Genomic DNA, 26,261 nt, shown 5'->3' with positions numbered 1-26,261 from the left:
GAGGGAAGGGCATGGATCCCCATAAGTCTCACATGACCTGAGTTGACGAGGCTTTTGCTTTATCTTTGGGATAAGGAAAGTGGGCTCAGTTGCTGATAGGAAGCAAGGTCCTCAGAGTCCAGGTAAGGTTCTCTCATGCCATTCCTTTTTAGAATAACTTTCTTCAAACACCTGAGAGGTGTTTGAGCAGATACAATGCTGTGTCCCTCTCTTTCCAATGTGGAAATCTCAGATCTATAGTGAAGGGCATCAAGCCTTTACACACTGTGCAAACTAAGCAATTGGTGGATGGTGCATATACTCAGCACATAGGGGTGGTGGAATGTTTTCAAGACAAGAGATGCTGAGGGATAGTTCTGTGTGCTTCTGTGCAGTGACTCTGGACTCCCTTGGTGGTCTCCCATTGGCCCATTATGCATGGCCACCGAAATGGCAATTTCAGGTCACATGGAAAACGCGGAGGGGGAAGACGCAAAGCACACCGGTTATGCATGGGATGGGGCGCCATGGCGGCAAAACCCAGAGTAACCGATTATGCACGCGGCGATCCCGGCGCCGCTTCTGGTTGCGCCCCGGTCACCTGGAAGCTGCGCTTTCTTCTGCATTTTGCTAACACGACTTTTTCGGTGGCATGCACCGAAGCTGCGGCCGGTAGCAGCAGGCACCGTGCATTATCCGTGATTTTAGTCACTGCCATTCCACCCCGAATATGCGTTATTCCCCCCGTGCATAATGGGTCTGTATCCTGTTCCCTTCAGGCATTATCTTTGACCTCAACCACCGAATGACTCCATTTTGTTCAATTCCTTGCTCAGGATATTTTAGAACTGAATATAACTTGCATCCTGTGAATGTAGATGTTAGTATTTTCCACGTGTACTCTTTACATACTTGCATGCTTTACATATTTGCGGAATGTTTGAGGGCCATATTTGGCATGGTTTGACTATGATATTTGCCAGTGTTTGGTTTGTAAAGCTATTTAGGTATCAGATGCTGAATATTACCACTCTAAATTTGAAACAGCATTACATGCCATGTATCAAATGCATTAATGGTAGTTCGTACTTGAGAGTAGTTGACATGCAGTGAATGGGAGTGTTCAACATCTGACAGTATATAAGATCCATGAAATTTCATGTATGAGACCTGCCTAAACAGTGAATCGATACCAGCAGCTTTAATGAACTCAATGTTGGGAGTCAAATGCCATATTCAAAACTGCAAATGTCAAGTTCAAAATGTTAACTTTCAAAGGCATTCTAATTTCGAGGCGGGAAAGTGAAAAAAATCTGGCGTATTTCAGCACTGATGGGGGAAAGTCTCTTTGGGTGATCTTTAAGAAGAAGAAGAGTTGCTGCTTTTCTCTCCCCGAAGGAGTCTCAAAGCAGTTTACATTCGCCTTCCCTTCTCTCTCCCCACAACAGACACCCTGTGAGGGAGGTGAGGCTGAGAGAGCCCTCATATTACTGCTCAGTCAGAACAGTCTTATCAGCGCCATGGGGAGCCCAAGGTCACCCAGCTGGTTGCATGTGGGAGAACGCAGAATCAAACCTGGCTAGCCAGATTAGAAGTCCGCACTCCTAAGCACTACACCAAGCTGGCTTTCTGATCAAGACCTTCTGATCAAGAAACCCTTGTGAGTTTGCAAGGAATGCCAAGTCCCCTTGAACCCAGTTTAGAAAGGTATTGTCCAGTTGCTATTTCATTTACTTTGCTGTTTTCACAGCCGTGTTATGGTGACCCTGTAGATTTTTCATGGCAAGAGATATTCAGAGGTGGTTTGCCATTGCTTGCTTCTGCACAGTGACCCTGGTATTCCTTGGTGGTTCCCCATCCAGATGCTGACCAGGGACGACCCTGCTTAGCTTCTGAAATCTGACAAGATCAAGCTAAACTGGGCTATCCATGTCAATACACATATAGGGGGAGAGTAAACAATCTAAGTATGTTGCTCAACCATAAACAAACTTTTGGGATCTGGTGTCATTCTGTATTTTCAATTGGGTTGTGCTCAGCGAGGGTTGTTTCTTCTGAGGTTCTGTCTTTTTTAAAAAGTTTCATTTGAATTCTTGTTTATTTTAGCCATTTTATTTTGGTTTTATCACTCTGCTTGAACTTTAAAAAAATGTTGTGTAAATTTTAAAAAATACATAACCCACCCTCCAGCCCTGTTTCTCAAGACAAAGCAAAAATTATGGTTTGGTCTGATCTGGAGCCATTGTGGAAGGAGAGTTTAAATTACTGTCTCGTCTTCCATTATCCAAGTATGCATGTGGTCTAAAGGGCAGGAAAACAGAATGTTCCATCTTACAGGCAGGAGTTCAGAAAACGTGTCAATAGATCTGTGGAATTTGTCAGGATCACTAGTTTGTGGGGGGAGAAAATGCATTTGGAAGTAATGACTTGTGAAATTCTCAATTTTCCCTCCTTCCCCTCCCTCCTAAAATGGGTCAGATTTGTTTCAAGCAAAGAAATGCAGGCAATTTATGGAGGCACTGGAATTCCATTTGAGTCAAGGGTCTCAAAACCCTTCAGTTGGAGTTTGTTGCCGCCAGGGGTATTTCTAATATTGATGTCTTTATATGGACTTTTTATCTGTAACCCACCGCGAGATGGCTTGCCAGAAGCTGCGGGATATAAATTCAATGAATAAATAAATAAACAAATTTGCAGAGTAAACCATGGAATAGGATTCCCTATAGGGCAGGGGTAGTCAAACTGTGGTCCTCCAGATGTTCATAGACTACAATTCCCAAGAGCACCTGCCAGTATTTGGCATAGACTACCCCTGCTGTAGGGGATGGGGAGGTAAGATTGCCTGATCCATGTTGGGAAACACCTGTAGGGATGGTGCTGGGGGATGACAGAGACCTCAGTGGGGTACAACATAGACTTTACCCTCCAAAGCATCAATTTGCTCCAGGGAGACTGATGTCTTTAGCCTGGAAATGAGCTGTAATTCCAGGGGATCCTTAAGTCTCACCTAGAGGCTGGTTTCCGTATTTTGAGATGTGCAGTATTAGCACTGGCCTCAGGATTGTAATAAGTTTGATAATTGTGTAGCACTGATTCCCTCTAATATTGGACTTATGGCTGTGAGCCTATCAGCAGGACAGCCAAACAGAGAGAAGGACTACTCAGGTAAGCAAGAAAATATGACTGTGCAATGGTGTGTTTTTTAAACAGTGATAGTGGTCAGGTTTTATCCACAGTTCAAGTCCGACTTACCCACAGAGGAGTGAATTATAGCCATTAAAAGGGAACAGGTAAAGGTGTGTGGGGGGGGGGGGTTACTCAGGGTTACCATGGCTTGGGAAATGCCTGGAGATTTTGAGGGTGGAGCCTGAGGAGGATGGGGTTTGGGAGGAGAAGGGACTTCACTGGAGTATAATGTGGCCATTTTCTCCAGATGAACTGATCTTTGTCGCCTGGAGATCACTTGTAATGGTGGGAGATCTTCAGGCTCCTCCTAGAAGATGGCAAACCTACTTAGGAGCTAAACCTGTCATTTAGGGACAGTCAGGTCTGCAGTGGGGGGCAAAGAAGAGACAAAATTCCATGGGCTCATATGTCAGGTTCTCCAGCTTCCTTTTAAAAAGTGAATCACTAGCCCTTTCCCCTGCAGAAATATGCCATTCTCCTTATGTTTCTCCTGTAAGGATGCCAACTCTGGGTTGGAAAATTCTGGGAGATTTTAAGGGTGAAGCCTGGGGAAGGTAGATTGGGGGGAGGGGGTTATCTTAGTGGGGTATAATGCCATAGAATTTACCCTCCAAAGTGGCCAACATTTTCCGGGGTACTGATTTCTGTAGTCTGGAGATAAGTCGTGATTCAGGAAATCTCCAAGCAACACCTGGAGGTTGGCAATCCTATGGAAAGGACAGGGGTAGTCAACCTGTGGACCTCCAGATGTTCATGGACTACGATTCCCATGAGCCCCTGCCAGAAAACGCTGGCAGGAGCTCATGGGAATTGAAGTCCATAGACATCTGGAGGAGCACAGGTTGACTACCCCTGGACTAGGGAGTTACTTCTTTAACAAATGAAATATGAGGCACATTTACTATAACATATTGATCTATCTACCTCCCTGCCTGCCTCATGCTGCTTCTTTACTCATTAGTCCTCTGCAGTTTACTAAAATATAGAAAAAGCTAGACCCCATTTGAAAATCTATCATAGATGGATACAATTTTGCAGATAAAAGTGTGATAGGTGTTCTGTCTTCTAATGAAAGAGGTAATGTCTCCGTAGGATATAATAATATTCCACTGGAAATTTTTTAAAAATTACAGCCCCCCCCCCCTGTGAAAGGGAAGAATTGGCTGCTGCAGGGGAAATCCTGGTGAAAATGGCTGCCATCTGGGTTTTATGGCGATCTTTCCCAACACTTTGGGACAAAACAGGATTGAGAAATAGTGGAGAAGCCAACAAAACACCTGAATGTGCACAAAGGCACCACAATGCTGTGGGGAAGCAAGACACACACACCCCACTTCCTAATAGCATTAAAACAAAGGCAGATAACCCATGTGGAAACCATAAGAGGGTGGATAGTTTACCATCATGTTCCTGAGGTAAATACTTCCCTCTTCTGAGATGCTGCTAAGTCCATCAGCCAAGTCAGCATTGTGAGAAGGCAAAAAACACAAAAACACCCCACCTTTCTTTTCAGGTTTTGGTCTCATTCCTTGATATCTGTACCCTGACTGGGAAGTTAAAACTTAATAGTCAAACAGCTAACCTCTGTTAATATTATGAGCAGCCAAGTTAATATTTCACAATGATCTATCCAATTACTGAAACGGTGATGTTTAGTGGTTATAAATAGTGACCGCTTTTCTTGATTAAGCAATGTAAATGAATGGAATAGCTATGTGACTATGCTTTGTGTTGGTGGTTTTAATAGTTTTAGACTTAGAGCATATTTGAATTCTGTATTAGTAGTTAGAACTAATCCCCTGGCAATCATTAGAAGTGATTTGAATACATTTTAAACACCCTTCAAGCAATTTTTAATTAGTATCGTATTGGTGGGCCATCTGATATTTATTTATTTATTATTCTAAGCTTTTTATAAGGCAGGGGTGGCCAACCTGTGGCTCTCCAGATGTTCATGGACTACAATTACCATGAGCCCCTGCCAGAATGTGCTGGCAGGGGCTCATGGTAATTGTACCCTATGGACATAAGGAGAGTCACAAATTGGCCACCCCTGGTATGATGGGAGATGGAGGCTGACTGTTTACGGATTTATTTACGGAAGATAATTGTGGCATGAGGTTTTTGTGAACTGGAGCCCACTTCATCAGATGTAAGAAGGGCATCCTGTATTGGTAGCCTCACCACCACCCCGGTCAAGTCACACCCAATGGGGTTTTATAGGCAAGAGATGTTCAGAGGTGGTTTGCCATTGCCTGCCTCTGTGTCGTAACCTTGGATTGCATTGGTGGTCCCCCTTCCATATACTAGCCAGGCCCAACCCTGCTAAGCTTCCAAGATCTGATGAAATCAGGTTAGCCTGGGCCAGCCAGGTCAGGAACTGTTTAGGGGCCTACGTGTGCAGAAATGTCAAATTAAAAAATCAGACGCATGGCTACGGAGAGAAAAATTGAGAGGCATGGGCTGTGCAACTTGATATTCCCTGCTTGAGAAGCCGTCCAGCGAACTAATCCAACCAAACACTGACTAACCCCCCCCCCCCCCCGGAAAGATTTTAACCGTAAAAAGGCGGTGGTTCTTAATATAATTTTAAAACCTAAATTGAAAATTATGATTATTAATTTCATTATTTATGTAAGCTACTTTGTATTGGTTCTTTTAAATCTGACACCCTGAGCTGACCAGGGAAGGGCAGGAAATAAAAATAAAATAATTATTTTGGGAATTGTCGGAGCCCAGAAGCTGATAGAAAGCAAACAGGAGCTGCCAGAATCTTTAATACTGAATTTGATTGGCAGTAGGCTTAGGACAGTCACAAGGAAAAACTACCTCACTTGCTGCATAATTAATTTCTTGAATATAACTGCAATAAGAAGTTATATCAGCTGCTTCAGAAAACTTTGAAAGAGGATTAGATAGATTCATGCAGCTGGACAAGCCCATTAGTGACCATTAGCTGTGATGGCTAAATGGAAAGTCCACGTTTAGTGGCATTATTAAGGGTAACTGTGACAGGGAGATTCCTGGGAGTGGCAGGGTTTGGGGAAGGGAGGCACTTCAGTGGGGTATATTATCATAAAGCACACCCATCAAAGAAGCTAGTTCCTCCAGGGTGAACTGATTGTTGTAATTCGAAACTTCCAGACCCTACCTGGAGTTTGGCAACCCTATTAAGGCACCATCAGTTATGTTCTTGTTGTTGTTGTTGTTGTTAGGTGCGAAGTCGTGTCCGACCCATCACGACCCCATGGACAATGATCCTCCAGGCCTTCCTGTCCTCTACCATTCCCCAGAGTCCATTTAAGCTCCTACCAACTGCTTCAGTGACTCCATCCAGCCACCTCATTCTCTGTCGTCCCCTTCTTCTTTTGCCCTCAATCGTTCCCAGCATTAGGCTCTTCTCCAGGGAGTCTTTCCTTCTCATGAGGTGGCCAAAGTATTTAAGTTTCATCTTCAGGATCTGGCCTTCTAAGGAGCAGTCAGGGCTGATCTCCTCTAGGACTGACCAGTTTGTTCGCCTTGCAGTCCAAGGGACTCGCAAGAGACTTCTCCAGCACCAGAGTTCAAAAGCCTCAATTCTTTGATGCTCAGCCTTCCTTATGGTCCAACTTTCATAGCCATACATTGCAACTAGGAAGACTATAGCCTTGATTAGACACACTTTTGTTGGCAAGGTGATGTCTCTGCTTTTTAGGATGCTGTCTAAATTTGCCATAGCTTTCCTCCCCAGGAGCAAGCGTCTTTTAATTTCTTTATGTTCTTCTACTTGTCCATATATCTACACTGTAGAGCAGGCCTGTAGTATTATAGCCATTGGAGAGCTAAGAAAAAGCCTGAGATTAATAGTCTTGCTTGGTGAGTTCACAGTTTGACAGTTAAAGCAAGATAACATGATAATATCTGTACTGAGGTCATTTAACCCTTTCCCAGGTCAGTAAGGTGATTAAGGATTCCTACAATGTATGGATCAGCCCACTCCATGAAACCAAAAAGGAGTACGGCCCTGAGGACATCTCCTGTATGCAGAGCCCTCTCTGCTTCTGAGCTAGGTGTCAGGTTGGAAGTCCTCTTGACCTAGGAGTTAATTACACATCACTTGGAGAAGAAAATCCATGCTTAGTTTTAACAGTACCATGTGGGACTGACTGCACAGAAACCACAAAGATGAAAACAGGGTTGCACTTACCTGTAACTGCTGTTCATCAAGTGGTCTTCTGTGCAGTCACACAACCCTCCCTCCTTCCCCAATGTGGGCTGCTGCTGATAGATTGGCTTACCTGTTCTCTACATACATATGCTTTGCTGTCTGGTTATTATAAAACAGCTGATCCCAAGACTAAAGAATAGCCTACCTAGAGAAAACAGAATCATTATAATATGGGCAGATAGATGAGGTATGATGGTGACGATGTAGCAGCACGCTGAACTTCTCTCTCACTTTCTAATCATGTTATGGCTGTTTCATGATACATTATTGTCTAATTCCCAAGTCCTGAAGAAGGCTAAAAAGATAAAGTCATTGCAAAGTTATGGATATCTCAGTGGCTGAATATGATATGTACATTTAAAAAAAAATAACATACACGTTGGTAATGACTGGGGAAGGCACTGGCAAACCACCCTGTATTGAGTCTCCCAGGAAAACGCTAGAGGGCGTCACCCCAAGGGTCAGACATGACTCGTGCTTGCACAGGGGATACCTTTACCCTTACCTTATGAGAACCCACACGCCATACCAGTTGAGAGAACACCTAGGCTGGAGGTGGCCAAACTGTGGCTCTCCAAATGTCCATGCTGGCAGGGGCTCATGGGAATTGTAGTCCATGGACATCTGGAGAGCCAGTTTGGCTGCCTTGTGAGTTCAGGGCAGAGGTGACGTATGACCTGGGGATTTCCAGGCTCACAGCTGGGTTTCAGCCCGGGACACCCTTACACAAGCACTCTAAAATTAGAGTTATTCTGGATGCTTAGTGGAAAGAAATAGAAGTGCTATAAACCGGAAACCACACTGTGCCAGCGGTGTGAAGGACCTTAACATGGGCTGTAAAAGCATAGCTGAGACAAAAATAAAGTCAAGGATCAGAAGTAGAACAAATATAGAAGCTGTTTGTTCTACCCTGCTTTTTATTATTTGAAGGCTTATGTTCACCTGCAAAGTCCTTTGCAGGGAAAGTGATGGAATTAGATCTTTTTACGTAAAGGGGAGCAGGTGACTCTTAATGGTTCAACACTATTGAACGTGTCACACCTGCCCTCAGACTAGACCCATATCGCTGGGATGTGCTGATGCCCACTCTCAGGCTAGCTAGTGTTGAGAAGACTTCAATGCATATGTTATCTGGATTTCAATGTGTATGTTATTATTATTTTTTAATTTTACATATCATATTCAGCCACTGAGATATCCATAACTTTGCAATGACTTTATCCTTTTAGCCTTCTTCAGGACCGGGCAAGTAGAGTGGAGTAGTGGTCAGTATGTCAAGCTAGAATACAGCTGAGATTACCCTGGAAGCACAGTGGGCGACCGTGGGCCAGTCATGCATCGTCAGCCGAACCCAATTCTCAGGGCTGTTGTTATAGTAACAGGGAGGAGAACGGAAGGATGTGAACTGCTTTGGGTCCCCATTGGAGAGAAAGGCTGGGGTATAAAACTACATGAGAACGCCAAACAACAGCAGTTCCTCCTAATGCTTCACAGAAATTATCTCAGTATTTCTCCTATCAGCGTTATGGAGCAAGTATGAGAACCATTATGGAGCAAGTATGAGAAAGAGAACTTCTGTCTGAGCCCACTGTTTTCAGACAGCCAGCATGGTGTACGGTTTGGATTAGGAGCTAGGAGGCCCAGGTTCAAATCCCTGCTCTGTCACAGAAGCTTGGCATGTGACTCGGGGCCTAACCTACATTGCAGGGTGATCGCTGTAAGAAAAAAATGGAGGCGAGAAGAACAACGTGTAAGCTGTTTTAGGGCCCTGATGGGGAGGAAAGCATGGTATAAATAATTAAATAAATAGACTAGAGTAACTTGGTATAGGATCTCACTGTTTGGCTTGCAACCCTGTGTCCTTGGGAGTAAGCCCCAACTGAATTCAAGGGGACTTTGCTTCCAAGTTAAGTTTGCCTAGGAAAGCCGCATGGGTAGACAGGCACCCAGAAAACTATTTGCTTGCTCTTTCCTCCATACATACATACGCTCTGTTGTCTGGGCATTATCAAATGGCTGATCCCAGGACTGAGGAGTAGACTCAGAACTAGAGAAAACTGAATCATTATAATACTAGAAAAGGCAATATGGCTAGGAAAAGTTGACAACAGCAGGAAACGAGGAAGACACCACATGAGAAGGTTTGACTCCATCAAAGAAGCCACATGCCTTTCCAAGACCTGAGAATGGCTGCTAATGATAGGACATTTTGGAGAATGTCAATGTATAAGGTCACCATAAGTCAGAAGCAACTTGATGGCACTTAACAGGCACATATCCAAACCAAAGGTACGCACTTTTATTTGCTGGCAGTGATGGATAAGTGAGAGTATATTAATATTTTCCTCTCCAATTTCAAGAGTAGAGGAAAACCCTTATCTGCCACCAGATTGCCCCTGCCTGGGCTGTGGAGGGTAGTTCCAAAGTCCGGACAGGCCCCGTCCACTCTCCACCCACCTAGCCTTTACCCTTTTATTTATACCGCATAATATATACTTTTATTGATACCGCAACTCGATGCAACGCGATGCGAGCAGATAGACAAGAGGCAAGATGGCAAAGGAGTGGGAGCATGCCAAACTTCTCTCTCACTTTCTGATCGTTTTATGGCTGTTTCCTGCTGCTTTATTGTCTAAATGCCAAGTCCTGAAGAGCGCTACAAAGATATGGCAGATATATTAACTTTTCTTGTTGTTCTATATTCCTATTGTGCAATCTAACAAAGATAAAGTCGTTGGAAAGCTATGGACAACTCAGTGGCTGAATGTTATGCAACCCCCCCCCCCCAAAAAAAAAAAGAGAGAAAAGAGGCATTTTTGGTAATGTATTCATTGAAATCCACCAAACAAGTCTTCTCAACACTAGCTAGCCTGAAAGTGGGCGCGAGCATATCCAGGCTATGTGGGTCTAGTCTGAGAGCAGGTGTGACAGAGTGGATAGTGTTGGCCTAAGAGCTAGATTGGTGGTTAAAAGCAGTGGCCTCTAATCTGAAGAACTAGGTTGGATTCTCCACACCTCCACATGTAGCCAGCTGGGTGCCCTTCAGCTAGTCACAGTTCTCTGAGAGTCACAGCCTCATCTACCTCACAGGGCGTCTGTTGGAAAGAGAAGAAAGGTAGATGATGTAAGTGGCTTTGAGCCTCTTTCTGAAAATAAGAAACGTTCTTCTAAGAACCTCGGAGTCCAGAGTTCACATCTTCCCTTCGACCATGGAAGATTGCCATGTGCTCTTCGGCCTGACTAGCATCACAAGGCTGTTGTGACTTGACAAGGGCTAATGAGGGCTGTCTGATGGTGCTGGTTTTCCTCATAAGGGCTAGTGAGGGCTGTCTGATGGTGCTGGCTGTCCTGACAAGGGCTAGTGATGGCTGTCTGATGGTGCTGGCTGACTTGACAAGGGCTAATGAGGGCTGTCTGATGGTGCTGGTTTGCCTCATAAGGGCTAGTGAGGGCTGTCTGATGGTGCCGGTTGTCCTGACAAGGGCTAGTGACGGCTGTCTGATGGTGCTGGATGACTTGACAAGGGCTAATGAGGGCTATCTGATGGTGCTGGTTTTCCTCATAAGGGCTAGTGAGGGCTGTCTGATGGTGCTGGCTGTCCTGACAGGGGCTAGTGAGGGTGGTCTGATGGTGCCAGCTGTCCTGACAAGGGCTAGTGAGGGCGGTCTGAAACTGTCTTCTTAGGCAAAGTGCCGCTTTAAGCCTTGGAAGTGGCCGGGCAGGCATTTGTGGACAGCTTTTCTTTTCCTAGCAAAGCTTTCATAGGTTTGGTCTGTCTGGGGGCTTTGTGTTTGTTGGGGGGTGGGGTGGGGTGGGGTAGTGGGGTGGGGTTGCCGCATTCTCCCGTGCTGCGCTTTCTCCGCAGGGCCAGGGGAGCCTCTGTTGGCCGGGGGGGGGGGGAGGCCTGGGTCACCCGGCGTGGCGGGCCGTTTCCCCTGCGAGTGGCGGAGCCGGAGAGCGCAGCAGGAGGCCGGCCGGCCCCCGCGGCTGAGGGCAGAGGAGGGGACGGGGGAGGAGGCGGCGGCGGCGAGGGAGAGAGGAGGCGGAGGCGGAGGTGGGGCGCGGGCGAGAGTTTAGGGTTAGGCACCTCCTGCGGCCAATCCCGCCGAGAGTGTGACTTCGTGCCTCCTCCAGCCAGGGCCTGCTCGCGAGGGAGCGCCGCCGCCGGAGCCACTTTTTGCGAGGGGAGCGGCGCTTTGGGGGACTCCCCGCCCTTCCAGCCACCCCCTCCCCTCCCCTCCCCGCATCGCCCCGCGGCATGGCGCGCCCCCCTCCCGGACGCCCGGCACGGGGACCCTTTAAGGGGAGGGGGCAGCGGCTGGCAGGCTCGGCGCGGGGATGACTCCGGATTGGGCCGCCGGGGCAGCCGCAGCGGCAGCAGCGTCGTAATTAAAAAACCTCCGGGAGCCCGCGAGGAAACTTTTCCGCCAACTTGGCCGCGGGCTCGGTGGTGGCGGCGGCGTCGCGGGCGCTGGCCCAGCTGCCTCCGCCCGCCCGCCCTGCCTGCCTGCGCTCCGGCCGTGGAGTCCAGTAGGATGGTGGTGTCCAACGGCGGGGCTTGCTTGCTGCTCCACTATCTCCTCCTCCTGCTGGCTGGAGCCAAGCAAAGCCGGGACCCCGCCGCAGCCAGCTGCCAGCTCCAGAGGAAAGTAAGTGCCGCGCCCGGCGGAGGAGGAGGAGGCGGCGGCGCGGGAAGGGCAGGTTGCGGGGCTGAGGGAAGGGGGGGGGCGTCAGAAGAGGGTCCAACAGGGGCGCCGAGCGAGATAACACTCAGGGGACGCCTCTTTGCCCGCGGACTCCCAAGGGAGGGGGGCGGCTGCTTTGCGGGAAAGGCTTTGGCTTGCCCCGCCGAGGCTCGCAGCACTCTTGTCAGCGGCGCGGCGTGGGGAGCCGCCTGGGGGGGGGGGGGCTGCCTGGCGGCCGAGCGGCTCCGGGGACCTGCGCGTGCGGCGCTTCCGCGCCTGACTTGCCGGGGGCAGGAGGGCGTCTCGTGGCGCTGGCTTGTGCGGCTTCCCGGATCCGGGGGAGTCGCCTCTCCCCTTGGGACGCCTGGGAGGGGCTCCGGGGCGGATGCCGGTCTTGGGGAGTCAGGCCGGGGACGGGGCATGGTGGGGTGTAGGGGACGACTTGCTTCCTTCTGGGTTAAGATCGGGCTGCGCGCCTAAGCTGTGCCCTGCAAACGCCCAAGGGAGAGCATCTCTCCCGGGAAGGGGCTTGGTGTGGGGGTGATGCCCACTCTCTCTTCTTTTTGCACCAGTGCGTGTGTTGGGGGGGGGGGGGAGGCTGGGGTGTAAATTGGCCCTTGATGGGATTCCGAGTGCCGCTAATGAGATCCAGCGGGGAGAGGCGATAAGGTTCAGCGGAGGTGCCAGCCTGCTGTTTGTTTGGGTCTTGTGTTGGGGCGGGGGACGCGCTGTGTTTACTTTTGACATATCTCGCCCCTGTGCCAATCCCTCCCCCCCCCGGGCCTTCTGCGCCCCGCGGCGGGGGTAGGGGTGGGGGCTGCATTCCGAATGCACCTCCATCAGCCCCTTCCTTTGGGCTGTTTGTTTTATCTCCTGCCCTGGTTAAGAGAGGCGGTGGCTCGGCTGTTTTTCTAAAAAAGGCTGGACTCAATGAGCCTTCCCCCCCCCCTTCTGCTTCCAGCTCTTGAGAGCCCGCCTGTGCTGGCTTGGACTATCAGGACCTCTGGGCAGCACCTTTTTTCTCTTGGGGAGGTGGGGGGGGGGAGAAGAGATCAATAACAGACAGATTGGTTGTTCTAACTAGTTCTTCCTGAAGAGGACTGGGAAGGCCAGGCTGGTTGAAGATGACCTCTTTGACCCCCATACCTTGCAATGGGGGGGAGGGCCAAAGAAATCCGCAGCCAGATGTGCACGCTAGACTTTCGTAGGGCAGGCTTTAATAAACCCAGAGACATTATGAGAGTCATCCTGCGGACAAGAATGCCGGGAGAGAAAGGAGTGAGTGACGGCTGGGCTCTCTTTAAACAAGAGCTGCTGCACGCTCAAGCTGGGACTCTTCCAGCAAGAGTGATACATGGTAGGGGAACCAAGAAGCCTGTTTGGATGAACAGAGGAGCTAAGGACTGGGAACCCCAGAATAGGACAAGACTGCACGCATGCACTGCAGAAAGATAGTAGAAAGTTGGAGTCCAGGACACAAAGCTTAATTTTGTGTTGATGCTTTCATGTGCACACAAAAGCTTCTACCCAGAATTAAACTTTTAAAGGTGCTCTGGATTCCAACTCCCTTCTGTTGTTTCAAACGCACCTGGCCAGCCACCTGTCTCTATCCCTGTGGAAAGATATCTTTTCCAGAACAGCATGATCTCTGCTGCTGCGTGCATCTACTTAGAATCGTGTGTAGGATTTTGGCCAAGAGCAGATTTGGGTCTAAGTGAACTGGCGCTGGGTCAGCCTGGGTTGGTCTGGCTTTGAGAATGCCGTCTTGTAGCTCTGCCAGGTTTTATCCCGGTGTTCCTACTATGTCCTTTCCCGCAAATGGTCCTGAAATGCTGCTGGCATGGTCCCTGCGCAGCTTTGAATCAGACGCGTCGAGCTTGGAGTGTGTTTTGACTAACAGGGCGAACTGGCGTGCGCTTATTTGGAAGAGAGGCCCTCTGAAATATTTACTTCCAACTAAACACGAACAAGATTGTGCTGTATGGTGCAATTCTCATTTGTTTCCTGGAAGTGCTAGAGAGGCTGTTTGTAAACCCACATTCTCCGAGGCTGCCCAAGTCCCTTTGGAAAGTTTTTACAGACCAGTCCCAAGCAAGACAGTATGTTCGGGAGTCCCATTAAGTTCAGGGGACAAAAGCAACAGTAGTGTCTTTGTAACCAATGGGAGTTTGGTCATCAGTTAAGTTCCCTTCTGTTGGGGAACTGCCATTAAAACTTTGACCTTTGTTTTCGCTACCATCGAATCATAGAGTTGGAAAGGGACCTCCAGGGTCTTCTAGTCTGACCCCTTGCACAATGCAGGACACTCACAACCACCTGCCTACCTACAGTGGCCCCAGTTTCATGCCCAAATGATTACCCTCCCAAATCTCCAGAATCCAGCCTGGCCTGGAGGAAGTTCACCTACCATTCCACACTGACAATAAGCAATTCCTTGGGTATTCAAGGAAGGGCCACAAGAGACCAACATCAATACATCCCTTCCTGCCCACCTGCTCAGCAATCTGCCTAAGTTCATAAAATCAGCATTTCTGTCACATGACTATCTAGCCTCTGCTTAAAAACTTCCAAAGAATGAGAACTCACCACCTCCTGAAAAAGCCTGTTCCACTGAGGTACCACTGTAACTGCCAGGAACTTCTTCCGAGTGTTTAGCCAAAAATTCTTTTGAATTATTTTCAACCCATTGGTTCTGGTCTGACCCTCTGGGGCAGGGGTAGTCCAGATGTCCATGGACTACAATTCCCATGAGTCCCTGCCAGAAAACAACTCTGCTCCATGTTCTCTGTGACAGCCCTTCAAGTACTTGAAGATGGCTATCATATCACCTCTTAGTCGTCTTCTCTCCAGGCTAAACAGACCAAGCTCCCTCAACCTTTCCTCATGCTACTTGGCCTCCAGACCCCTCACCATCTTTGTAGCCCTGCTCCGGACACACTCCAGTTTCTCTACAACTTTCTTCAGCTGTGGTGCCCAAAACTGAACATAGTACTCCAAGTGAGGTTCTCAGTTCTCCGTGTGTCAAGGTCCTGGGAAGCTCATCTTGGTACTATCTAAACCAGCTGATGTTCTGCACAGATGTTCCATTCAGTGCTTGCTGTATGTACAAATCGGTTTGTGGCTCCGCACAGAGCCGTATACAAGCTGCTTCACACTGATTCCATTATGGGTACCAGAAAGGAGATGCATACATTTTCAAAATGATTATGTGATCCGATGCTGGATTAGAACTCTGCTCGGATTTTATTATCTGGGGGAGGAGGTGGAGGCCTCATGGCTGGGAGTATGATCAGATACATGGGACGTTGGGACTTACCTAAATAATTGTGCAGTTCAGGGCAGTACAGCATTAGAACACTGCTGGTTTCTTATTATGGATATTTTGAGGGAAATTGACTGGTGGGGTTTCAGGCTAGGGTTTTGGTGACCTGAGTTTGAATTCCAATCCTGCCATGGACGCTCACTAGGTGACCAAGGGTCAGTCATGAGCCCCCAGTCTAACCTACCTCTTAGGGTGGTGGTTGTGAGGATGAAATGAGAGGGAGGGTGATGTTGTTAGCTGCTTTTGGGTTCTTGTTGTGGAGGAAAGTGAGGTAAGTGTCAAATAAATAACCCCAGTGGCGTGGGCACAGGACAATGCTTTAAGTTGGTGGACCACCGGGAAACTATCTTGTGCAATGTAATGGGGTGTGGAGTTGCTAGGGCCTGACTTGGCTAGCCCCAGTGAAAGATTGGGGCATCATTTGGGGGGCTAAGCATAGAAACAGAAATGTTAGATCAGGGATACTCGCGTAGTGGCTCAGAATCCGTGTGTGGCTCTTTGATATGCCTCCCGTGGCTCTTTTGAGCCCTGTGTCCACTGCGGCACCTGCCCCATGTTTTAGGAAAATCAGCAAGACCCTTGGGGTAGGCAGGTGGTGCCCAACTTGAAATGGCTGCCAGTGGAATAACAGGTAAGCTGAGAACCACGGTGAAGGGCAGGCCACACGCCAGAGAAGGAAGTAATGTGAAATTTTGGTCTACTGTTCTCACCACGGGTGGCCAAATTGTGGCTCTCCAGAGGTCCAAGGACTACAATTAACATGAGCCTGTGCCAGCATCTTGTTGGGGGTATCTGGCAGCCAGGCAAGGGACGTTTGGAGGAGTTTGCCATGGCCTGCCTCTGCATCATGACCCCTAGTCATCCTTGGAGGCCTCCCATCCAAATACTAGCCAGGGTCGACCCTGCTTGCTTCTGAGATCTGGTGAGATCGGTCTTGCCTGGGCTATCCAGGTCAGGAAGCAGAAGTCAGCTGTACCCCATGCAAAGCGGAAAGGACAGCATTCTTCCTGCATTACCTCCACCTTTGCAAGTCTCCGTTGCAGTTTGTTCTCCCTTGGCCATTGAACCCAGCAGCCAGTCAGTGGCTCCAGACCTCAAGATTTGTGGATGGAGGGAGAAGGCACTGGGGGTTGTCAGCTTGCTGATGGCAGAGGACTTACAACTCCTCCTCATCATTTCCCCGAAGGGCTTTAAACAGGGTTTGAATTGAGGATAAGCCTGCATCCTGTAGAAGCCCATGAGATGAATTCCATCCTGAGGTTAGCTCGTCTCCAAAGCAACCCCTCGAGCCTGGTCCGTAAGGAACTATTTAAGCAGATCCAAAGTGCATCTCCTGGTACCTGTTCCTGCCTCCAGATGTTTCGAGATAGCGCGGCCTGCTGCATCAAAGGCTGCAGATGAATCCAGGCCTGACCTTTGTCTACATGCAGACAGAGATCAGCAGCTTAAGCCACCAGGGCTGTCTCTGTCTCACAGCCTGGCCTGAGGCCAGACTGAATGGATTCCAGAGGGCAGGACTTTTCCGAGGAATGGAGTTGGGCCACTCCTGGTCTCTCAATCTCTTTGGCCCAGCAAGGGCAAATTAGAGACAGGGTGATAATTGGCCACATTAAGTTTGAGTGGCACCTTTAAGTCCAAAGCAAGTCTTCCTCTGAAGAAGTGTGCTTGTGCACAAAAAAAGCTTATACTTCAAGTAAAACTTTGTTTTAAGAGTGCCGCTGGACTCATACTTTGTTCTGCTGCCCTCCTGAGTCTATCAGTTGGCCACATTGTTACCTCTAAATCAGTGACAGCCCCTGTACTACTTAGTGTGAAAATGACAGGATATTGGCAGGTTAATTTCTCTGTGGGCGATTACATCGGCCCAGTCCAAGGCTTCAAATGCAGTTTGAATGCAGACTTATTAAATTCCTGAAGCAAGATGCAATTCAGTAAGGATAAGTGGACAGTTCTACATCTGAGTCACAAAAATGAGAAGCGTGCATACCGGATGGGAGATACACTTCTGAATACTTGTGGAGTCTAAGCTAAATATGAGCAGGCAGTGCGAAGCGGAGGTAAAGAAGCCAAATGCAGTCTTATCAACAGAGGCATCACATCAAACCCACAAAATGTCATAGTCCCACTGCATACTGCGTTGGTCAGACCCCACCTGGAGTGCTGTGTGCAGTTCTGGAGGCCTCACTTCAAGAAGGATGTGGACAAAATTGAGGGGGTTCAGAGGAGAGTGACGAGGATGATCCGGGGCCTGGAGAACAAGCCCTATGAGGAAAGGGTTTTGTGAAATGCTGGGGTTTCTTGACAGCTCTAGAAGGGTTTCCCAAATGGGCAGGAATTAATTGTTTATATATTTTTTAAATTTGTTAGACATTTATTGGTTGGTGTGACCATATATGATCATTTCAACCCTCCCCCCCCCCCATGGCCATCGAAGGGGTAGGAAGGGGAGGGGCCCCGGGTAAGTGTGCACATACCGAAGTTTCCCAACCTTATTCTGCATGATCACACCTCTTCTGGGATTTCTCAAAGCCTCAAGAATGTTTCAGGGCTTTCTCAACAGTCAAAAACTTGAGAGAAGTTGTAAGAGAGTATACACACACTTAGGAAAGTGCAAATGATTTTGCATTAAAACTTCTAACGCTTTGCTGCCAAACATCCGTGAGGAGTGTCATTCGAAAACTCCACAGTTGGCGCCTTCTCTTGCATGTGTATCTACCTAATCAGCTCTGGAATTGCTACCGCTTGCCATAGACACAAACAGTGACCAGCAGAGGAGTGCTTCGTGTAATGAAGTTCTGGATATGTCAGGACTGGCAAATGAGTGAGGTGTTCTCTCCCTTTGATGTCTCCATGCAGACGAGGGGAGGGGCTGCCGCTCCGAGGCCGAGCAATTGCTTGGCATGCCGACTGTCCTGGGTTCAATCAAGGAGATGATAAGAAAGACCCTTGCCTGAAATCCTAGAGAGCCCCTGCTCCTGCAAGCAGACAACGTTGACATTGACGGACTGAGTGTTAGAGTGGGTAGAAAGCGCCTTCCAGGGTTCATGATGTAACAATTCATGGTTGCCAATTGCTTTCATTAACCACGTTTCTGTTACTTTTAGCAGCCGGCTAGCATGTGGAAATTTATCCGAGAAACTTTCCCCTGGCATAGAAATAGTGGAAGCATCAACCTCTGCTAAATGTCTGTATACAGCAGGGGTAGTCAAACTGCGGCCTTCCAGATGTCCATGGACTACAATTCCCATGAACCCCTGCCAGCGTTTGCTGGCAGGGGCTCATGGGAATTGTAGTCCATGGGCATCTGGAGGGCCACAGGTTGACTACCCATGGTATTACAGCCACAAGGCCAATAAAAAGTCTGCATTTTGTGCAGCTAACTTGGGGGGGGGGTTCTTCTAAAATTTAATGCAGTGAATATTTATGTGTGAATGTATCTGGCCTCATTACCATGGGGTTGAAGACAGCCAGCAAGGCAGCATAGACCCAAAAGCACCATAAGCAATCAACAACAAAATAAAAGTACACAGATTCCAAAAGAAGAAGAGTTGGGTCTCCTTCTTTCCCCGCAGCCTTCAACTTTGCCTAAGATTATTGTCTTTCATGGTGACTCTTGTCTTCTCATAATGTGACCAAAGTACTATAGTCTTTGTTTGGTCATTTCGGCTTCTAGAGAGACTTCAGGCTTTCTTTGGAGGAAGAAGAGTCGGTTTTTATACTCTACTCTTCAATGCCCGAAGGAGGCTCAAAGCGGCTTACAATCACCTTCCCTTCCTCTCCCCACAACAGGCACCCTGTGAGGTAGGTGAGGCTGAGAGAACTTCTGACAGGACTTCTCGGTCAAAACAGACTGTGACTAGTCAGGACTGTGACTAGTCGAAGGTCACCCAGCTGGCTGCAGGTGGAAGAGTGGGGAATCAAACCCGGCTCTCCAGATTAGATCCTGCCGCTCTTAACCATTATTCCAGGATGGCTGTTTTATTTTTGATGCCAACTTTCATAACTGGTTTATTTAGCAGCTACATTGGTCACAGTGGTTCCGCCAGGATGTCACTATTACATTTGCCCTGGAAGTGAGTGGGCCTTAAACTCTTAACATTCAGCAGCAATTGTGCCTGAAGTTGGCTGGGGGGGAGCACCTTGTGATAAGCTGTTGCATTTGTGTGTCTAATCAAACCCGATAGTTGCTTTGGAAACGCTCATTGGATTTCACTTTGAGTGATGGAAGCAGCTTCTGAATGGCAGCCAGAAGGTGAACTGCCTTAAAAGGGGCTCATTAGTTCCTGATTGCTCGGCCATTAAAATGCATGACCACAGGTGGCTTTTCTTAACATCGACCTGTTCCTCCAAGTCATTATGCCAGTGGGAGAGAAATAGGCTGTTCCTTAGCAGCTCGATTGGTTTCACAGGTCCTCTAGTCCAGCAAGATCACACTGCTGTAAATTTTGCATGTGGGGGTCATCTGATGTAGTTTTTGCCTAGGCACAAGTTAGATCACCTTCCTGAATCCAACATTCAGGGCTGCGATAAATGTTGCAACTTGACGGCTGATGAAACTAACTTCCAAAGTTGTGGTTCCTTTCTTGACTTCATTAACAGCCACTAATTCTGCACCTTTCTCTCCAGTGCAGACCCAAAAGGGTTTACAGCCCTCTTCTCCCTACTTCCGTGTTATCCTAACAACCACTCCGTGAGGTGGTTGAAGCTGAGGGGGTGTGGATGAAAGTCTCCCGCCGGGCTTCCGTCGCAAAGTAGGGGATCTGACACTCTTGGCATTGAACCGGGCTGGTGGGAATCATTGCATATTTTCAATTTCCTTGTACTACTTCCAACCAGAAGCTCTTAGAATACTATTTTTAAACGGACGGTTCAGTTAGGGGATTTGAGCAAGGTCAGCATTTGATTAAAAACAAAACAGCCTGCAAAACTTTGGTAAGTTAATGATTCATAAAAACGTAGAGTTGGATACAGTCCCAAGAGTCATCTAGTCCAACCCCTTGTACAATTCAGAGAATTTACAGCTCCCCCCTCCCCGGTTGGTGACCCCTGTTCTAGGCCCAGTGAAGGCCAAAAGCCTTCCTGGGCTAATCTGGCCTGGCGAAGAACTCCTTTTTGACCATTGAGTGGTGATCAATATTACCCTGGGCATATAAGAAAGGGGCACAAGAGTTGGATAATGCTCATCACTTCCTGCCTTCCCTCTCATGATCTGCCTAAATTCACAGAATCTGCATTGCTGTCAGATGGCCATCCAGCCTCTGCTTAAAAACCTCCAGAGAAGGAGAGCCAATAGCTTCTTGAGGGAACCTGTTCTGCTGAGGAAATTCTCTGTCAGGAAGTTATTTTGAATGTTTAGCCAAGAAGTCTTAATTTCAACCTGTTAGTTCCGGTACAACCTTCTGAGGCAACAGAAAACCACTCTGTTTTGGCCTCTCGGTGACAGCCCTCCAAATCCTTGAAGATGGCTCTCCTGACCTCTCAGTCATGCTAAACATACCCAGCTCCTTCAGCCTTTCCTCCTAGAATTTGATCTCCATCTTTGTCACCCTCCTCTGAATTTGTTCCGGCTTACAAACAATCCTATATCAGTCCAGTACTTACCGGGTTAATTTATTACTAGAGTATTGTCAGAAATATGCCAATTAAGGAAAGCAATTTGCCTTTGAAGTTCTTTGGGCATCCTTCCAGAAAATTCACCTGCACTTTCTTACTTTGACATGTGCAAATGGGCTTGAGGGTACTTGGACTGCCTGCTTTGGAGCTGACTTTGGAGCTGTGCCTCTAACTGCTGTTAATTCTGCAATAATTACAGAGGTCATTTACTGTCCTGTGACGTTTAGTGATGTCAGCGGCCAACTTCTGGGAAAGGCCGGGCAACCCACCCAGGGAACCGGAGCCCTGTTTGGGAATCCCTGGTTTCTTGTCTTGAAAATCCTGTGGGGGTCATCATAAATCAATTGTAATTTAACAACCCTTTCCACCACCATGATATATATAGTGCTAAATTGGGCAGAGTTGCCCTCTTCCATGTCCACGGAAGACACTGAACTTGGAAGCAGGTTAAACTCTGCTTTAATACTTCACTGCTAATATTGACCTTTAAAATGTGAAGTTTTCATCTCTGGAGTTTTATGGCCTGTCTGCTGAATTGGTGCTCTTTGCTCTGTCTTGTTTTCCTTCAAGAAACCCAAATTGCCAACTGTCTTACTCCCTGTCTTACTCCTCCCCCCCCCCCCAAATGTATAGCATGAAATTCAGAAACTGGTTCAGGCGCCTCCTTTTTTCACCCACCTGGATGTTAAAGTGTAAATGTAGCAGCTGATTATAGTAAAACGTCACTCTCTGTCCACTGACTGTGTGAACTTAAAGGGGAACCTCCCCTTAAAAATGATTCACGGAAGATCTAAAGCTTGCTTGGTTCTGTTTCAGCCACTGGGACTAATAATGCTGTGCTTTGAACTGTCTCTAGTAATGAGCTTCTTCTTCAACTTTCCCTTTTGTAGGTGTTGTAGAATTTAGATGCTCAGTACATTTTAATGCCATAGTTCTGCCCACCAGGAAATAAATCGGCCTCCCTTCCTCTTTTATGTCCTCACACAACAACCCTGTGAGGTTGGCTAGGCTGGGAATGTCTGACCCAAGGAGCTATGGCAGTGCGGGGGTTTGAACTGGAGTCTTCCAAATCCTAGAAGAAGAGCTGGTTTTTATAGCTGGTTTTTCACCACCGGAAGGAGTCTCCAAGTGGCTTACGATTACCTTCCTTTGTGGAGATCTTGTGAAGGCAACCTGTGGTTGGGGACTTTCCCCATCGCTTCTATACAGAGCAGCGTGGCATCATCAGAAAACTCTGCTTTTCAATGTAAAAAAGAGCTAGCTTGGTGTAGTGGTTAAACGCAGTGTCCTCTAATCAGTGAGCCAGATTTGATCCCTCACTCCTCCACATGCAGCCAGCTGGGTGACCTGAGGCCAGTCACAGTTCTCTTAGAGCTGTTTTTGTTGAGCAGTTCTCTCAGAGGGCTGCTTTGAGACTTCTTTGGGAGGTGAAAACTGGGGTATAAAAACCAACTCTTCTTCATTTTCATCATAATAATAGCTGAACGAGAGGCAGTCAAGCAGCATAACCACACGATACCTCAGTCCGTATTATTCTGTGTGCAGTTTTGTTGCCTTCATGCTCTCAGTAAAGCTCCTACCAATCCCAAATAGTTTTTGTTGGTGAAAATGATGGCGCATGACAAGGTGTGTTACTTTCAAGTAGAGCAGAACATTTTGGACCTGGGTCAGGTCAAAGTTTCTCAAGTGTTTTTGTCAACACCTCACATCCTCACTACCATGAAGGAGGAAGCGTATCTTTTTGGAATGGACTGTTACTTCCTGTTTCTTTCCCATAAATACTGCTTTCTCCCTTCTGGGGCGGGGGGGGGGGGGACCTGGCAGGGCCACTAAAATCTTGAGCTGTTTTAAAAATAGCTTGGATCTGAAGCTGGTATCTAGTTTTAACGTCTTAAAATAACACTTCTTGGAGAGCCAGCCAAGCTGACTTTGCCCTGAAGGAGTTAGCAACACCTTTCTGCTGCCAAAGACCATGGGTCTACCCCCAGCTTCTGTGGAAGACCAATTAACATGAGCTGAAGGTGATATATCCTGTACATTTCCAGTGGAGAAATTCAGCAGGGTAAACTTTGCATGTACTAGGTACAGATTCATCCTCCAGCAGTTAGATCAGGCTTTCTCAACCAGGGTTTCATGAAACCCTGGGGTTTCTTGACAGCCCTGGAAGGGTTTCCCAAATGGGTGGGAGTTATTAATTTTTTATACGTTTGAAAAATCTGTTAAACATTTATAGGGTGTGATGACCATATGTGGTCGTGTTGGTCTCCTGCCCCGCCCCCAAGAAAAAGGCCAATGATGGGCCTGGAGAAGGTAGGAAGGGGAGGGGCCAAGGTGGGTGTGTCCACAGCTCTGCTTCCCAACCGTATTCTGCATAATGGCACCACTTCTGATCTTTCTCGAAGCTGGAAGAATATTTCAGGGGTTTCTCAATGGTAAAAAAGTTGAGAAAGGCTGAGTTAGTGTATCCACTGGACAGTCCTAAACAGAGTTAACCTTTCTGTTGAAATCAGCAAGCCAAGAAAAGTATAATTCTGTTTGAGGGTGCAGTGTAGGGTAATCTTAAGGCCTTTTCACACGGTACTTAAGTCGTGCACCTAAACTTTACATGTATATGTAAAAATGTCATATTAATAAACTAAACGTATGCAGATGAAAATGTCAGCATTGGTGAGAGAAGCAACACCTCCCAAAGATATTTTCACTCTTTGTTTGGACAGTGGCTTGTTGTTCTATGTAAGGACCAGTTACCAAGGTGGTGAAATTTATGTGTGAGGTTGGATTCCAGTTATGGAGCGATCTATAATTCAGTGTTTTTCCATATCTCCCCTTTACAGATAAAAAAGATGACTTTTTAAAATACTTGCGATTTTTATGCCACCTGTCTGCCCTTACAAAGGCCATCCATGAAGCTAACAATGGAATATCTCATTTTAAAACCATTAAGAAGAAAAATAGTTCTTTTTTATACTCCGCTTTTCACTGCCCAAAGGAGTCTCAAAGCAGCTTACAATCACCTTCCCTTCCTCCCCACAACAGACACCCTGTGAGGGAGGTGAGACTGAGAGAGCTCTGACAGGAATGCTCTGTAAGAACAGCTCTAATGGATTAGCCCAAGGTCACCCAACTGGCTGCATGTGGAGGAGTGGGGAATCAAACCATGCTGTCCAGATTAGAAGCTGCCACTTATAATCACTACACCAAGCTATGCTGCCTTCCTGTTGCAGCCTCAGGGTGGTGAACAACATATAACACTACATACAATACAACAGATAAAAATTATTCACATAAAATTAACTGTATAACTTTAAAACAATATTAAAACATTTTAAACCATCAACATTAAGCAGTTGTCCAGTCATGATTGACTGTGTTTCCCCAGATATTTTCATCGGGCTGTTCTCCAGAGAGTTCTAATGCATGTACCTTGTATATTAATGTCCCCCTGGCAATGCTGCACAGTGGCATGCCCATGAGGGACAAAGCCTGCATGAATACATGTCTATGTATGTGTAGGTGTTAGTTTGCCATGCATGGCCTCGAAACCAGTGAGAGACTGAGAGCAACTCAAGGGCAACTTAAAACCATAGAGCTTTCAGTGAGTCCTAGAGAGGCCCAATGGCAGTCATGGGTTTTCTCAGGAAATTACATCATACCATCAGTCCCGATGGCCATTTAAAAGAAATAATTCCTGCCAAGTGACCGAAGATCAAAGATAGGGGCCAGCAATGTTGGCAGATACCATACTCATGAGCCGCTAGTCACTTGTCCGGGTAGGGGCCAGCAGAATCATGCCTCCTTCCCCCTCTGCGCATGGGTTTCTCTGCACCTTATGACCATTTTCAAACTGGTGGATTTCAGAAAGACCTATTTTGGTAACCAGCTATTAATAGAATTTATTTACCTGTTTGTACAAATCCACTTGCCTCAGGTTAGCAAAGCGTGGCTGAACTGCTTTTGAAGGGAACTGCTCCCCCCCCCTTTGTTGTGCCTTTGACTTGTTGTGGTGTGCTGTTTAAAATGTTCATCGTGCTTCCTGTGATGGTGCTTTCCCCTCCCCTGCTGTTTTTTGCTGTACAATCTTCCATGGACTTTTTAAAAAATTCTAATCGGAGTGCTATAATGCTAAACCAATATAGCTCTTCAGTACTAAAGTGGCACCAATGAACTGCTTTGACTCCATGGAGCGCTATAATGCTCAACTTAGAACATCTTAAACAATCAGCAAAAAAACCACACAGCAAAAAAAGGGAGGGGGAGTGTTTGAAATGACCCTGGCACTTTAGAGACAGCTCACTAGTGGAAGGAAAAGGGGATGTATAAAATCCCCGTACCACTTCACTTGAAACTTGGCCAACAACGGATAACATCCAGTTTAGACAGGCAGTGTGAAAATCTGTCTTCTGAAGAGGTGGTGATAGAGGTTAAAAACTAACTAGGCACAGTATTTTGCTTCCTACAGGCTGGGAATATGAAATATATACATAATTATAAAACACTTTATATTTTTCTTGTGCTGCTGCGAAACCTGAGCTGTTTTATGCATTATATATATGGACTGCTGTCGCCAGGGTGGTACGTGTCGTTGGCCCACGTTGCCTATCTTTCACTCTTGATAGGAAGGCCATTAGGTCTAGAAACATCATCATTATCCTTCCGGCAGTGCCCCGTGTGATACAAACTGCTTCTTGTTTTGTAGCGCAGTTGCCGAATTAATGACTTCATCTCCCAATCAAGCATTCTAACATTCAAGCTGCGTATTTCTCTCTTTCCTTTGGATGTCCTAAACTGAAGCTGCCTCTCGCGTCCTCAAATATATACTGATGGAGAACACATTGCTTCTGTTTTTTATGTGACTCCTGTTGAAACTAGCCCCACTTCTGGGGTTTAGCAGAAGTGAAGGTGAGGAGTAGTCCTTGCAGTATAAACGGAGCCCCTCTTGGATTTGGTTTTAAATCTACCATACAGTGACTTTCGACAGCCCTTCCTAATGTCCTGTGTGCAATATTCAAAATGCAGGTCTTTTAATGCCTCCCGATGGGGCCTTCGGTACATTAAACAAGGAGGGGGCTAATGGAATTCGGAGCGGGCCAAGGGGAATGCCTTTTAGATAGACTCAGATCCTTAAGTGTGCTCTTTGTCACATAAAGATCAGGCCTGTTTAAAACAAAGGGGTGTTGACCTTCCAACCTTCTCCATGCCTGTGGCGTCTTTCAAGACCCTTTGTTTGCTTTTAAGCCGGTAGGTGACACTTCTTGCCTCTGTGGATTTC

General features: G+C 47.2%; 1 protein-coding gene across 2 annotated transcripts in view; it reads left to right on the top strand.

The window, feature by feature from the left end:
• The first annotated feature begins 11,384 nt into the window (after positions 1 to 11,384).
• Positions 11,385 to 26,261, top strand: part of TRABD2A (TraB domain containing 2A) — an 83,301-nt gene continuing 68,424 nt past the window's right edge. The window contains exon 1 of one of the 2 annotated variants that reach the window (XM_077345455.1): positions 11,385 to 12,021. In XM_077345455.1, the coding sequence (XP_077201570.1) occupies positions 11,908 to 12,021 (114 nt within the window). In that variant the 5' untranslated portion in view covers positions 11,385 to 11,907. The remainder of the gene's footprint in view (positions 12,022 to 26,261) is intronic. The other variant, XM_077345454.1, reaches the window with a different exon arrangement.

Source organism: Paroedura picta, chromosome 7, assembly GCF_049243985.1.
Source record: "Paroedura picta isolate Pp20150507F chromosome 7, Ppicta_v3.0, whole genome shotgun sequence".
Classification (NCBI taxonomy): Eukaryota; Metazoa; Chordata; class Lepidosauria; order Squamata; family Gekkonidae; genus Paroedura; species Paroedura picta.
This window is presented reverse-complemented; position numbering and strand designations above follow the sequence as displayed.